This window comes from Centruroides vittatus, unplaced genomic scaffold (assembly GCF_030686945.1).
Source record: "Centruroides vittatus isolate TY-2023 unplaced genomic scaffold, ASM3068694v2 contig_975, whole genome shotgun sequence".
NCBI classification, from domain to species: Eukaryota; Metazoa; Arthropoda; class Arachnida; order Scorpiones; family Buthidae; genus Centruroides; species Centruroides vittatus.
Window position 1 is genome coordinate 658,463 of NW_027122648.1, and position 14,649 is coordinate 673,111.

Consider the following 14,649-nt stretch of genomic DNA (forward strand, 5'->3'; position numbering starts at 1 on the left):
ATTGGATTTACTAATTAAAAAAACATTAAAATTAGAACATTTAGAAGCATTATTTTTAGAAGATTATAACTCTGAAAATGGACAGAGTTCTGAAAATCTTATAATAGTTCTCCAATAAAGCAGAATTTATGTTAATTTGTGAGATTTTATTGTTTTAACATTTAACATTTGTTAAAGTAGAAAAGACAAGAATTGAGACATAACAACAATACATTAGTTTATTGCTCTAAACCAATATGTTTTTTAAAGTAACAATGGTCTAAATTACTTTTCTATACAGTTTTTTTTTCATGTCTGACACACAACAATTAAAAAGAAGAGAAATATATTGAATTGTTTTTATATTATATATATATATATTTTTTATTACACTAAAATCATGTAAAAATAGCGAACAATTCGAATATTCTGATTGTTGTTAAAAGCTGCCCCTCTTTTAAAAAATTCACATTTTCATCTTGCAGACTGTTATTACTTTGTTTCAAAAAACAGAAAATATATATATATATATATATTTTTTAAAATCACCATTACACAAAAAACATCATTTTAAAAAGGTTTTTAAACTCAATCAGACTAGTGAAATGATGTAAAGTTTATTTGTTTATTTATTTTTTACTGTATTTTATATATAAAGATCTGGAAGAAATGCTTACTGTACTGTATGTAAATGATAGAGGTTCTACCGAATTCTTTGAATTAAAAAACATCTTTCCAGAAATTTTTTCTAAATAGCAAGTTTTTAGAAATTCAGAGAATAGATTTATTCAATTTCATTTGATTTTTTTTTACATGAATTGTAAGCATTGTAAAAATCTTTAATAGTAAAATAAGAAACTTTTATTTGTATATAGATATAAATGATGGAAATGTATATATACATATATAAAGTAGATGAAGAAAACTTTTTAAAATCTTGTTTAAAAAAAATACATGACAAAAAATATTTAAAATCTTATCTTCTATATTATTTTTATTTAATTTTCTTTAATAAAATTTTTAGATATTTTATTTGATTATTTATTTTTTGCAACATCAAAAAATTATGATTCTAAATTATATTACTGTCTTATTACTAATTGAATTCGGAGAACCTCTATTAAAATTTTTTTAAGATATTTAAAAATCTATATAGGTTGCTTTCTTACAATTAAAACATCAAAAAATTCAAACAACAAGAAAAGTATATATATATATATATAAATGGATTTTTCTTAACAATAAATGACCTTTTAAATGCATCGGATTATAAGTGAAAATTCACTTAAGAATGTTACACAGAAAACACATGGAAGAATAAAAATTCTGAAAATATATATAATGTAGTTAAGGCCAAAAATATTACCACATTGCAAATTATGTCTTAAATGGAATTACAATTATTAACTCTTAATTATAATAAAAGATTTCCTAGAAGAATTTCTTTGTTTTATTTTTAATCCTGATTATCCATATATCAGAATCAATACATTCTTTGCAATACTTCATTCCATTATTACACTTTGCATTAGAATCATTTTTATATATTTGTATTTATAATTAATTACTTATATTTAATATGATTCCTATCATTACTTTTGCATCTTAAACAAAATTAATGGGGCCTTGTATACTGCACTTTTAATCTTGTATAGTAAATCTGGATAAATAAAAACTTCGAATGTGTTTTTTTTTCAAGATACCCGTAAACACTTGATATTCTATAACTTATTTTGTCAACTGGCACTCTAAAGGATTATCTTTTATATGGTTAAAGCTTATATTCTGTTAATGGTTTTTAACATAATGGGAGCTTTTTAAAATTCCTTTTTAATAACAAAAGGATCATTAATTGCTTTTCTTATATCATTTCTCATTCTCTTCATCACTTTCTTAGGCAATTTGCTATTTTCTTTCTAACAGAATCAAACAATCAGTAACAAAGGAGAGGCACTGCTTGCAATGACGGCTGTCATGTATAAATATCAGCCTTAAATTAAGCAATTCATTAAGAATTTCATTTTTTTTTCCATCAAGCATTAAAATAAAGAATGTCCTTTTCTGATATGTCTACAATCATATATTTGCTATGAATGCAAATAATGATGGAAGATCTACTCGGTTTAGATATTTTTGATGACAAATGCTTTCTAAAGTCGAGATGATTTTCTAGAAGCAAACCACTACTTCAATGCACTGAATAGAGTCAATGTCTATAAATTTACTTAAATATACATACCTATATAAATATTCTTACACAAAAGGCCTCGATCAACCTTCCTCACTATCATCATTTTCACTGATAGTTCTTCCTTGACCAAAATTTTTGGTGATGCTATCTGTAACTGATCGTAGATTGCTACCATCGTAATAATCCAAGTCACTAATCGGCTCAGGGTGAAAAATATCATCATCACTAATCATGCCTGGTTTGTAATTGTCATATTCAGAATCATACACAATGTTTAGTGAATCAATACTAAGTAGTTGATCACTGTCAAATACATGGCTGCTAGCACGAGAAGAGAGACTAGTGTCATCCATATCTGCTTCGTGTCCTGGATCATTGAACATGGAATTTAGGTCGCTGAGAGCTCCTTCCGCATCAGTCAGTCCTTGTTCATTCATCAGAGACACATTTTCTAGAGCAGGATCATTACCAGAATAGGGATGATCTGCTATTAATGGCATTTCATCTGAAGTTTCTTCTTCTTCATTTCCATCATCATCTGATTCAGAATCATCTGCACTAAACTCCGTTTTCAATGCACCCTTCCTACTCTCTGTAGGTAAATAGTTAGGCACTCTTTGGTAGGCATTTTGAGTACTATCACTGGGTCGATAGCAGACATTGCCCTCGTGGTCTTTGGTGGTTTCGTGATCTGAAAATTTAAGAACTATAGGATTGTTGTTAATTCTGTCACTTATTGCCGTTTCAACTATAGGTTTCTTTCCTAACTCTGATTCATTTAATTCATCAATAACATTTTTTGCATTTTTTAAATCTTGAAGAGGAATTCCTTTTGTTTTTTCTTCTTGAATAGGTATAGTTCCACATTTATTTTCAGCTGGTTCTGAATAAAAGATATCTCTCAAGCAAGAATCTCCATACAGCAATGCCGTTCTAGTATCCTCCTCTTCTCCTTTAGCAGTTTCTTCCAACATGTATTTCTTTCCACTAAAAGGCATCCATCTAGTTGTTGGTAATGGTCCTGCTACTTCACCCAAACTCAAGTTCTGGGCATCATCTTCAGGTGTTGTCATAAGTGAAGATGTTGTTTCAGCTGAATTTTGACGCTGCTGCAGATATCTAATATCAGAATTACTACTACGTGTGTCAAGAGGAGATGTATTTTGCATATGCTGTTCAACCTTTCTCCAAGGTTCCTTGGGTGCACCACTACATGGTGTAGAGGAATTACTGTTAGTTGAACTACCACTATATGATGGAAATTTTTTTGAAGGGTCGGATGGTCTAACAGAAAGCAGGAGAATGGGTTTTGCTCGAAAATCTTTATCAGAAGGAGGTGGGGGAAACTGGATCGATGTTGCACAATGAGATGGAGAAGTGCCAACTTCAGGAAAACAATGTTTATCTACAGTTAATCTACCATATAGGGGAGGACCACTTTCTCCTGATGATGATAGAATATCAATTCTAGTGTCGTTGACTGAACCATCGATACTAGAATCTCGATGAACAGGATAAACCCACTTTACACCTGTTGGTGTTTCACCTCTAATATTTGGTTGTTCTGTAATGAGATTTGTGTGGGTAAAGCTATCACAAGATGAACTGGATACAGAATGATTAAGTGAAGAACTATCCATTGAAGATGGACCTTCTGTGTCAATACATCTTTCTGGTTTATTTACACGGATATCTTCATCACTTTCTGGTGGAGGTGCTGGAGGAAATGAAAATGTTTTCCTAGGAGGAGTTGAAAATCTCTGTAATCTAGAATTTGCATAGCTTTTGGGAGGTGTGGAATTGGGAATACTTTTATCATCATCAGCAGCAGGTGGTGGCACGAGACTAGTTATTTTGCGAAGACTATCCCAAGGAGTCTCTCGTTTCAAAGAAGGTTGTTGTGAGGAAGAAACTGGAGTGCCTTCATCGAAAGAAATGCTAGAGGATATAGACTGGCCCCTTCCCTCCGGTCTCATTGATCGAGGCCTAGATTGAGAATAAGTTTTAGGTGGAGTATTTACTACAATAGGTTTTGGTTGAGTATATAATGGACCTCCAATAGAACTTTGAGAACCAGTGTCTTCTTCTAATAGTGTTTCTGATTGATCTTGAGGTGATTTGTACCATAAACTACTGTGATTTTGAGGAGGACTTTGGGTACCTTCAGGCTTACTGTTGTGAGCCGGACTAGAGCCACTACTATTTCTTCTAGCATTTGGTCCTATCAAACTAAGAGGAGTTGGCACACCACCTGGTACACCTCCTGCAGAAGAACCAGGCACTTCAGGTAACTTACGATTCTCATTATAAGGCCCAGTTTGCTGGCCATTTTTTCTATCTGTGAGAAAATATGTAGTCATTTCACCTTTTCCCTTCACTTTTACTTTACCTCTACAGTGAAAAACATAAGGATAATCCTTGAGCAAAATATATACTTCTTCTGTAACCTATAAATAACAATAATTTTAAAATACTGTTATATAAATATATAATTTTGAATCAAAAATTAAATTATTACTTGAATATGACTGGGTAATCCTGTACTATCCATACGACTTGCCACATTAACAGTATTTCCCCAAATATCATATTGAGGTTTGCGAGCACCAATAACACCAGCAACAACTGGACCAATATTAAGCCCTGTATAAAAATTTAGATAAATTTACTAGTATTTATTAATCAGTTTAATGATTATATGTATATTATATAGTTAATATAAACTAATATAAATGTTATATAGCTAATTACACTTTTTAATATAATTCACAATTAAATTCAGAAAGATGTTGAATGTTAAAAAATGAATTACAAACTTACTCAAAGTTAATCAAGTTTTTCCCTTTTTTCAGATCTATAAATTTGTTATAAAATGCTAAAGGATAAGAAAAATTTTCGACTTACCAACTCTCAGCATGAAATTATTGTACGAGTTCTCATTAATATCAGCCAATCGATCCTTCATGGTCAAAACTAATTCCACTAAAGTGCTCATATAATGTGCTGCAAGTTCCACATTATCATCCTTAAAAAAACATTTCAGATTAATTAGCATTTATACCAAAATATTTTTAAAAATTGAAATACTGTATTTCTTGAATAAATATTTTTTCCTCTCATATATTTTAATTTATACAGAGTGGCAACAAAATTTCTGTACATGAGAACTATGCAAAATTTCTGTGCCTGAGGTTAGTGACATTTAATATGGGGATGCTATCACAGGAGGATGCATAGCATGCAATCCTAATAAAATTGTTTTGATTTCATACAATGTTTTAATTGGCACTGATTTTGATTAATTTTATGCTAAAATCAATCAAAACATTGTAAAAAATTAAAACAATTTAATTAGGATTGTGTCCCATGTATACCACTCCCATATTAGATGCCATGATCCACCACTGATGAGAACATATCCCAGATTTCCTATTTAGTGAAATGAACAATAAATTTAGTGGACAATGAATTGGATGTAGATCTGATACAATTGACTTTCTCAAAGTCCAACAACATGATAATTTGGGGCATAGTGAAAAATACAACTAATCAATTCCTCATTATACAGTTTCAAAATTGTGAGATTGCAAAGATCCGTGGTGTTAAAATTCACAAATGTAGATGAGTTTGATTACCACAAAAGGAGGAGGCGAACAAGAAATACACTTAAAACTAACTTTATGTACAAAAATTTTATATACAATGTCAATGTCTCCACAAAGTTGGCACATACAAGGTGGTTCACAAGGTGGTTCACAAGGTGGTTCACAAACAAAAGTCCTTCGGCGAGAAGACAAGGAGTTGAACAAATCCAATTGGTTCAAATAAAAAGACTATTTGCTCTGTGAGGTTATAAACCAGCAACCAATTCACTTGTCTAAATATTATATCATACTTCAAATTTCTCCCTCAGAACAGATTACCAAAACCAGGAACTTCCACACACACAAAGAGAAGGAAGACTTGTTCACCCCTATGCACACAGCACTCGTGAAAAATCGTTCTTTCCTCAAACACTAGGAACCAGAATGTATGTTGCCGGTCCCTCACACCTTATATAGCCCCCACTGCCAACACAGTGCTGCCATATAAATAACACCCAAAAAGTGGCAAATATATACATACGTGTATATATATATATACACGTATGTATATATTTATGTAATATATATTATATATATTATACATATACATAATTATATATATATATAATTATATAATATATATATATATAATAGTTTAATATATATATATATATTAAAAAAATATATATATATTTTACAATTTTAAATACATCGCATGTACAGAAATTAAAAAAAATAAAAAATAAAAAAATAACTTACAATATTGATATCGACGACAATCAGAACATAGACGAGAAAATAGACAATAAAATAAGGTAATCCGACAATATACAAGGACGACACAAAACCAACTATAAGGAAACTGCTTTAATGACTTCCAACTATGAACACAGAAAAACATTAAAATTTGTACATTTGAATATGCAGATAACTTCTAATTAGTATGTGTTTTTTCAAAGTGTCACTTGAAAAGATTGTTTCTAAAATACTTATTGTAGTCAAGGTGTCAAAAAAGTGAAACAAAAAACTGGTATATAAACTCTCTGTATAAGACATGATTATTAAAATCTTTGATTGATTTATAAGAAAAAATTTATATTATTAACATAAAATGCAGTTTTATTTGTTAACAGTATTTAATTCTGTCTTTGAAAGTTAGTATAAATTTAATCAAATCTATGATCTCTGAGATCTAAATGAATATACAGTAGAGCATCAATTATCTGAACACCGATCAACCGAAAGCGTTCCAGTCCACAAATTCAAATTTCCACTAGTGCTTTGGCACTGCAGCATTCTCCTTCTCCCTGCCAACCTAAACTAGAGGCCTACTTTAATGTACTACTTTATGTAAGATATGTATTTGTAAGACATGTAATACAAAATATATACAGTACAGTTTTGTGTTTAATATATTTTTTCGTAAATTATCGATTATCTGAAAAATCAGTTATCCAAACAACCCCGGTCCTAAATTGTTTTAGATAATTGATGCTCTACTGTATACCATTATTTTGAATATTTATAGATTCTTTTATGGCATATCAAAATTCAAGATTATTTATCATTTAAGTATTGATTTTTATTGCAAATTTGAAACAATTTGGCTTAACTTAAAGAAAATTCAATAATTAAAATGATAAATAAACTGTTTGTATTTGAAATTGCCCTCTCATTTCATAAAAACATATAATTATACTGTAAGATATATATAAATATACTGTAAAGTGTCAGAAATATGGATTTGGTCTTTGAAAAATAGATATTAATCCTTTTCAAAGGTAACATCATCATTGATGTTCTTTCAGTCTTGCTTTGTTAATGTTCTAATATTTAGAATTTAAACATTTTTTAAATTTTGAAATTATAAGTAGTGTATTTTTTGTTTAAACATAGCAATTCTGTAAATTATATTTTGAATCTTTGTAAGTATTCTTACAAAGATTTAAATATAATTTACTTAATTAATAAGATACTGGCTTGAACTTAGAACAGCTAAACTTGATTTACAGTATATTTGAAAATACAAACAAATTGAAAATGTGGCTGGGATCTGATCCTAATTACTCTAGATTTTCAATGCCATTATATATATATTCTTTTATAAACCATTATTAAGAACAATAAGAAGACAATATTTAAAGCTTCATATTAAATATAATTTTCATAAATTACAAATTTTATAATTACAATTATTCTACATTATGGAAAATTAGCAGAATTTTGTAGTATTAAATTATCATATTTAATGCAAATGCATTTGTAATAATATTGTATAAATTAAAATTTAAATAGAAATCAACAAAGTGTAAATTCCATATTTAATAAAATTACTGAATGTAAATTAACTTCATTAATTTCAAATTTACAAAGTTTAGTAAATTTTAAAAATTTAGTTTTAATTCATAATATCTAATTTACAGTAGAGCGTTGTTTATCCAAAAACCGGTCAACTGAAACGTCAGTTAACCAAAAGCTTTCCAGTCAGACTGTGTCGTGCTGAATCAAACGTTTTTGATACTAGATTAACTTCTAAAGTATAATTTTTTTGTTTTTATATTTTTCAATATATTAAGAAATTAAACGATACAATAGCCTCAATTATTATTATAAAAATTTTCGTTAGGCTTAAAATCGACGAAAATTCAACACAAAGTGACATGCAATGGAGTAAAATTCAACATGAAGCGACACACAACGGAGAAAAATTTCAACATTGGATAGGTTAATATATTTTTTTGTACATAATCGGTTATCCGAACAACCCCAGTCCCCAATTGATTTGGATAAACGACGCTCTACTGTATAATGATATATTATTTATTAAATATTATAAATTGTTTTTATTTTAAACATAATTTAAACTTTGTAATTAATATATTAATATAATAAATATAAGAATTTTTAATATTCAATGCATAATTATTGACACAAAAGATCATGATATAGAATAATTATTAATGATATGCAAAAAATTAGTTTAACTTATGTATTAAAGAAACTTTTATAAGTTGAACACATGGTGGTCCTAAAGTCCATGTGCAGTTTTATTCTTCAATAACTAAAAATGTACAAATGTTAAAACTAGGCAATAAATAACATTTGAGAGCCTAACTTTTAAAGTTGACATAATAATTTTATCAATGTAGAACTATGTTATTTTGTTTTATTACAAATCCTATTAATGACTCCAAATGGTGACAATCAAAGAGAAATTAAACTGCATCTGTTGACTTTTGAATTAAAGTTAATAGCAGTATAGTTTCTTCTAATGACTGTTATTGACTTTAATTTTGCAAGTCAAAGGATGCAGTTTATTTTCTCTTTGACTGTTATCATTTGCAGTTATTAATGAAATTTGTAAATAAAACAAAACAAACATTAGTTCTACATTGATAAAATTATGTTAATTTAATTAAAAACAAGTTCTAGCAGAGGACTTGAAATATCTTTATTCATTTGTGTCAATTAATGCTGCATGAATTGGGATACTAGAGAATAATGGCAATGATGTCTTCCTTTACTTTTGTCTATGATCGTTATTGAAGGTCTTCCTGGTTTTGGATCATCTAGTGTTTGGCAATTTTTAAATCTTATAATACTTGTATACCTTTGAACAAGACAAGGTAGCATATGCAAAGATTGTTTGTAGTATTTAAAATGTTTCTGCACCACTTTTTTGAAGTTTCCAATAAAATTTAATGCAGGTTGTTTGTTCTTTAATGTCACACATTTTAAAACCAAAAAATAGCAAAAACTATGCAGTTGTTAATCAACTGTTATTTGAATACTAATAGATGAATCACTACAAAACTTGAGCAGTCTCCAGCTGGAAGATTACAGCACCTTCTCATCATGGCAAAGATTCTGATGTTAATTCTAACACCCTCCACCCCCCATCAAAAAGTTTTTGATCGCACTTTTTATAGTGTATATTGCCTTCACATCAAAAATAAATCTTTAGTTAGCTTGTTAACAGAAAGCTTATTTTTTGATGTGATGATAATACATCTATGATTGATTTACAGTTCCATGAACAAAAGAAGGGTTTTATTCATTATTTAACAAATAATGATACAACCTTTTTATTTGTTTTCCTTTCTTGTTTATATCTCAATCAATAAAAAAATGGATGCTAAGACTTGGTTGCAATACTTGATTAATCAATGTAAATATTTGTCTTTCTATTCATAATTAAATACATATCTTAGTATGTGAAGAATGTGAAAATTGCTACAGTACATGATTGAGGATTTTTATTGTGGTAGTACACCAATATTTATTTGTATATATCTAATATATATGTATATATTTCTATACTTTCTTCCTTCTTTGTTCTCGGTTCTTTTGTCTTTCAATTTGTAGAAGCTTCTTAGTATGGGTGGTGAGTCACCTACTTCGAACACAAAAGAAAGGTGGTAACCCTGAGGGCAAAAGTAAGAAAGGATAAGCTACTTTTAGCTGGGACGTTGAAGGAAGAAGACGCAGTGTAGTGTTCTCCAGACTGTTTTAGCCTCAGTTGGAGAGACATTAGTCAAGCTAAGACTGAATATTTTGATCTCAGGAATTCTGGAAAGTTATAGGAAAGTTTTTGATTGAAGATATTTACGTCGTTTTTCCTCAACCCTCACGAAAGAAATATTTCGGCCACCACCACCACCACCAGAGTGTTCATCAATTTTGGGTACCCTTCTTGTCTTATTCTATCGATATACTCGTCCTATTCTCTATCCTTTTCCTTCTTCCCTTTTTATTTGTTAGCATAAGTAGTTTTTAGTTCTTTAGATATAAGACTTCTTTGTACCGCGGTAGATTTATATTGATCGTTTATTTTTATTTTTTTGTCGCGGGAATCGCATCAACCGTTCTGTCTGGGTTTAGTGTTAATTGATCGTACAAGAGCACGAACGGACTACGAGGAGCATCGGAATCCATAAGAATCCTGATTATTGTAAAGACCACGGGTGAAAATAAAAAACGTTTTTATTGTATTTCTTGTCATCTCTTTGTTAGATCACAAATCACCACGTGCGTGTTTTAACATTATAAAGACAATTTACTGGATTATTTTACAGATGTAAATTTTATTTATTTTGTTTTCATTATTTACGATCTGAAGATAGAAATGACAATCTCTAATGAACTAAATAGTTAAATATATTTGAGTTCTTGAAGGTAGCTTGAAATTGTTTTCCTTGGAATTATTAATAGAAATTATATACAGTCAAGTCCGCATAAGTCAACACCCGGATAACTCGACACTATCAGTTAAGTAGTCACTTTTCTGTGGTCTCGGCTGACTTACATAGGCATTAATGTTAAAAAACTCCAGTTTACTTGACACCGTTTAACTCGTCACCACTGGATAAGTTGACATACTTTTGCTGTCCCACACTCTGATAAGTCGTCATCCCCTCCTGAAAAAATGAATTCACTCTGCACATGTGGTGCAAACTCATTTTTTTTCAGGAGGGGAGTCGATTTATTTATTAATACATAATTAATATATTTAATAATATAATAGTATATATATATACATATGAATAAAAATGCCTTAACATTTTATGTATTTTTATGATAAAATAATAACAGATAAACAAAAAGAAAATATACAATCTACATCAACATCACACCGGAATCCAATTTTGCATTTTCTCATGCTAGAGGCATTAAGAATCCTTAGACGTTACTTGCCAATAATTGACAATCGCAAAGATGATGTTTTAAAGGCGTTCGTGATTGTTGAAAAAGAAAGTCGAGATAGTTAAGTGCTCAAAACAAACAACACTAAATGAATTTTTCAGTTTTTCATCTACAGAGTAATTGTAAATGGAGGACACAATGTATTGTAAGCCTGTACTACTGTATAATGCACTACTGTATTTTCCTAATTGTAGTTTTGTGGCTTTTTTTCCAACTTCGCTTTAGTCGTCACATCGGATAACTTGACACATTTTCACTTCCACTTATGCGAAGTCTCAAAAGTATTTTAAGTTGTTAATATTAATATAAAAGTGTTAAATTCAAGAAATAAAATTTATTTTTTATTAGATAATGTTTCCAGTCATCCTATGACCATCCTCAGCTTGCAGAAAATTGCAAACAAATAATGTATAACTACTGTATATTATAGACCTATTTGTTGAAATTAGAATAAATTAAAACAAAAAATAAAATTAAACAACATTTAACTTATTTAATAAGGAATAAATTTTGTTCCTGAGGGTTTATCAGTTTTATCTCTTAATTTATAATATGGTGCCAAATTTCATATATTGTTATTATTATAATTAAGCAAGAAATACTAATATTGATGCTGCAATTAATCTAGCAAACCAGGAAGACCTTCAATAACCAAAAATCTTTTAATCTTATGTCATAAATTAATTTTTGCTGATAAATGAAATAAAAATTGTCATTAAGAAATGTCTTAATTACTGTTATGCAATATCAAATTTATATGATAATCTATTCTAAACCTCCTAATAAATTTATAAATAAAATTTTATTAATTTAAATTTACTTTTAAATTTTTACTTTTTATTTCTTAAGAAATAAATTACAATATAATAAGTAATTCTTTCAAATCTATTCATTTATTATTGAATGAATCATCAATAAAAAAGTTTTGTATAAATTAATTTTGATGAATTGTAATATTTTTAAAAGAAAATAATAGTTTTGCATCATCTTCCCAAACAAATTTTATTTTTCTTGGGTTTTTGTAATAATTATTTTGAAACAAAAGCAAAAAGTAAAAAGTCATCATCCAACAGTTTTCTGATATTTCCTTTCATTTATAAATTCTAAATTTACTTTTGTAATATTATAAATTTGTTAAATCATTCATCATAGTTTTGAATATAATAAATTGTAATTTAAAATGAATTAAAATATGTAATGAAACAGTTTTAAATTATAAAAGCAATGTTTTAACTAAAGAAATATAATAGTGAAAAGGAACAAGTAGCCAGAAAGAAATTTTTATTTACTTAACAAAAGTGGTTCACACTACAAAACATGGAAAGTGAAAATTTTCAATGTGTTGTATTGGTAGAGTGATTTACTAAAGGAAAAAGTTTGGCAGAAATGGCATCATATGTTATGTATTATTTTCTCTGCTTCTTACATTTGCTAGTGATTCGCTGTCAGTGTGAACTAAGTGTGTTTTCTATAACATAATTCACTTTTTCATTTTTTCTAGTAAGCACTTTAAATTTTTCTATTTGAAAGTGAATAATGCATAAGTGAAGAAAAGTGCAGTAGGATACCAAAAAATGTGACATATGAGTGCAAAATTGTATAAATGAAAAATGTATAACTGAAGTGTTTATAATGGAGAAAGTACAATGCAGAAAATATTTAATGTATAATTATGAAAAATGTACAACTGAGAAATGTATAAATGGGTTCAACAGTATTTCTGTTATTTATGTTATGTACTCGGAAACATATATAAACACATTTTTGATCATTGTCAAATCTATACTTCAAGAAACTCTCTTGGCTTCTTGAAATGAGTTTTGATGTCATTCTAAAATAAGATATAGGGTCACTACTTCATGCTGTTGAAGATAAATAAACACTACTTTCAGGAACATTATGTACCTATGCTGTTTCTTATATCACACATAAGAAACTTCTTCCTTATATTAAGTATAAAAAGTATGTGTATACATTCTTTATGCAGGAAAAAACATTTATATTTATTTATATATCTGAAAATAGTATTACATATGCAAATTGCTAGAAAATGTAAGAATATTTGATAAATATATTATTGTAGAAGATAGAAAAATAACGTTGTCTTACCGGTATTCTTACATCAGGCATTAAACCCATTGCTGCCATATAAGTACTACCAACTGTTTTTATTTTATCAACTCCATGAAATCTTTTATCATCTAACAGCTAAATATATTACAAAACTGTTACTATTGTGTAATTGTTAATAAAGTTTATATTGTTAAAATTTTAAAATATAATTACAATAATAAATGAAAAAATCTCATAACAATAACTCACAGAATAAGAAAAATTATAAAATTATTCTTTAATTAATTAATTATTCAGAATAGTTAAACTTTATAAATATTTTAAATATGTATAAAAATTAAAGTTTTATTTTTAAAATGAATTATAATGTCTGTTGAATAATAGAGTAAAGTAATTATATATTAAGAATATTTATTTATAGTAATTAAATTATTTAATATTACAATATTTAAATTGCTTATTTTCATTGTTACAACTACACCATTTTATTAGTCATTAAAAATATTTATTACCTCATCAAAGTCTGCTATAATCTCATTAAGGAGCCGAAGACATTCTACTCCTTGATTATTTCCGTCTAATTCCATATAAAATTCATGAAAATTTGGTATAGATGCAAACATAACTCCAACTTTTGAATAGGATTGATAATAAAGTTCCTATTTAAAATGGTTAAAAAAAAATCAAACCTGGATATTAATGTAAATAAAATTTTTTTTAGAAATACAATTCATTATAATGATATATTCTAGAGTTAACAGCTTAAACAAAATTAAGCTATAACCTCTCGGAGAACAAACTAAAAAATGTAATGAAAAATATTTTAAAATGTTTCTTTAATCTAAGTTTTATATTATTATAAGTAATTGCATTAAATAATTATGTACTGTAATTATGTAGGTTTTAGTTTTGTTTGTCAATTTTTATTACCGTATTTTACGGACTATAAGACGCACCTTAATTTTTAAGCAATTTAAAAAAAAAAATACCTATAAGACGCTACGGAGTATAAGACGCAGCTGAATTTTAGAGGCAATTTTTCGAAGAAAGAAGTGCGTCTTATAATCCGTAAAATACGGTAATTGTAAAAGCATTCCTAAGTTTTAATGGACATTTTAT

At 28.1% G+C, this 14,649-nt stretch overlaps 1 protein-coding gene across 1 annotated transcript in view; it reads right to left on the reverse strand.

Annotated features, from left to right (window-relative positions):
• Positions 1-192: 192 nt before the first annotated feature.
• LOC136985683 (adenylate cyclase type 1-like) overlaps positions 193-14,649 on the reverse strand; it is a 100,963-nt gene continuing 86,506 nt past the window's right edge. Inside the window, exons 17-21 of the mRNA XM_067283011.1 lie at positions 14,043-14,189; positions 13,567-13,665; positions 5,075-5,195; positions 4,689-4,813; positions 193-4,617 (exon numbers count right to left, since the gene is read on the reverse strand). Of these exons, the coding sequence (XP_067139112.1) occupies positions 2,251-4,617; positions 4,689-4,813; positions 5,075-5,195; positions 13,567-13,665; positions 14,043-14,189 (2,859 nt within the window). The 3' untranslated portion in view covers positions 193-2,250. The remainder of the gene's footprint in view (positions 4,618-4,688; positions 4,814-5,074; positions 5,196-13,566; positions 13,666-14,042; positions 14,190-14,649) is intronic.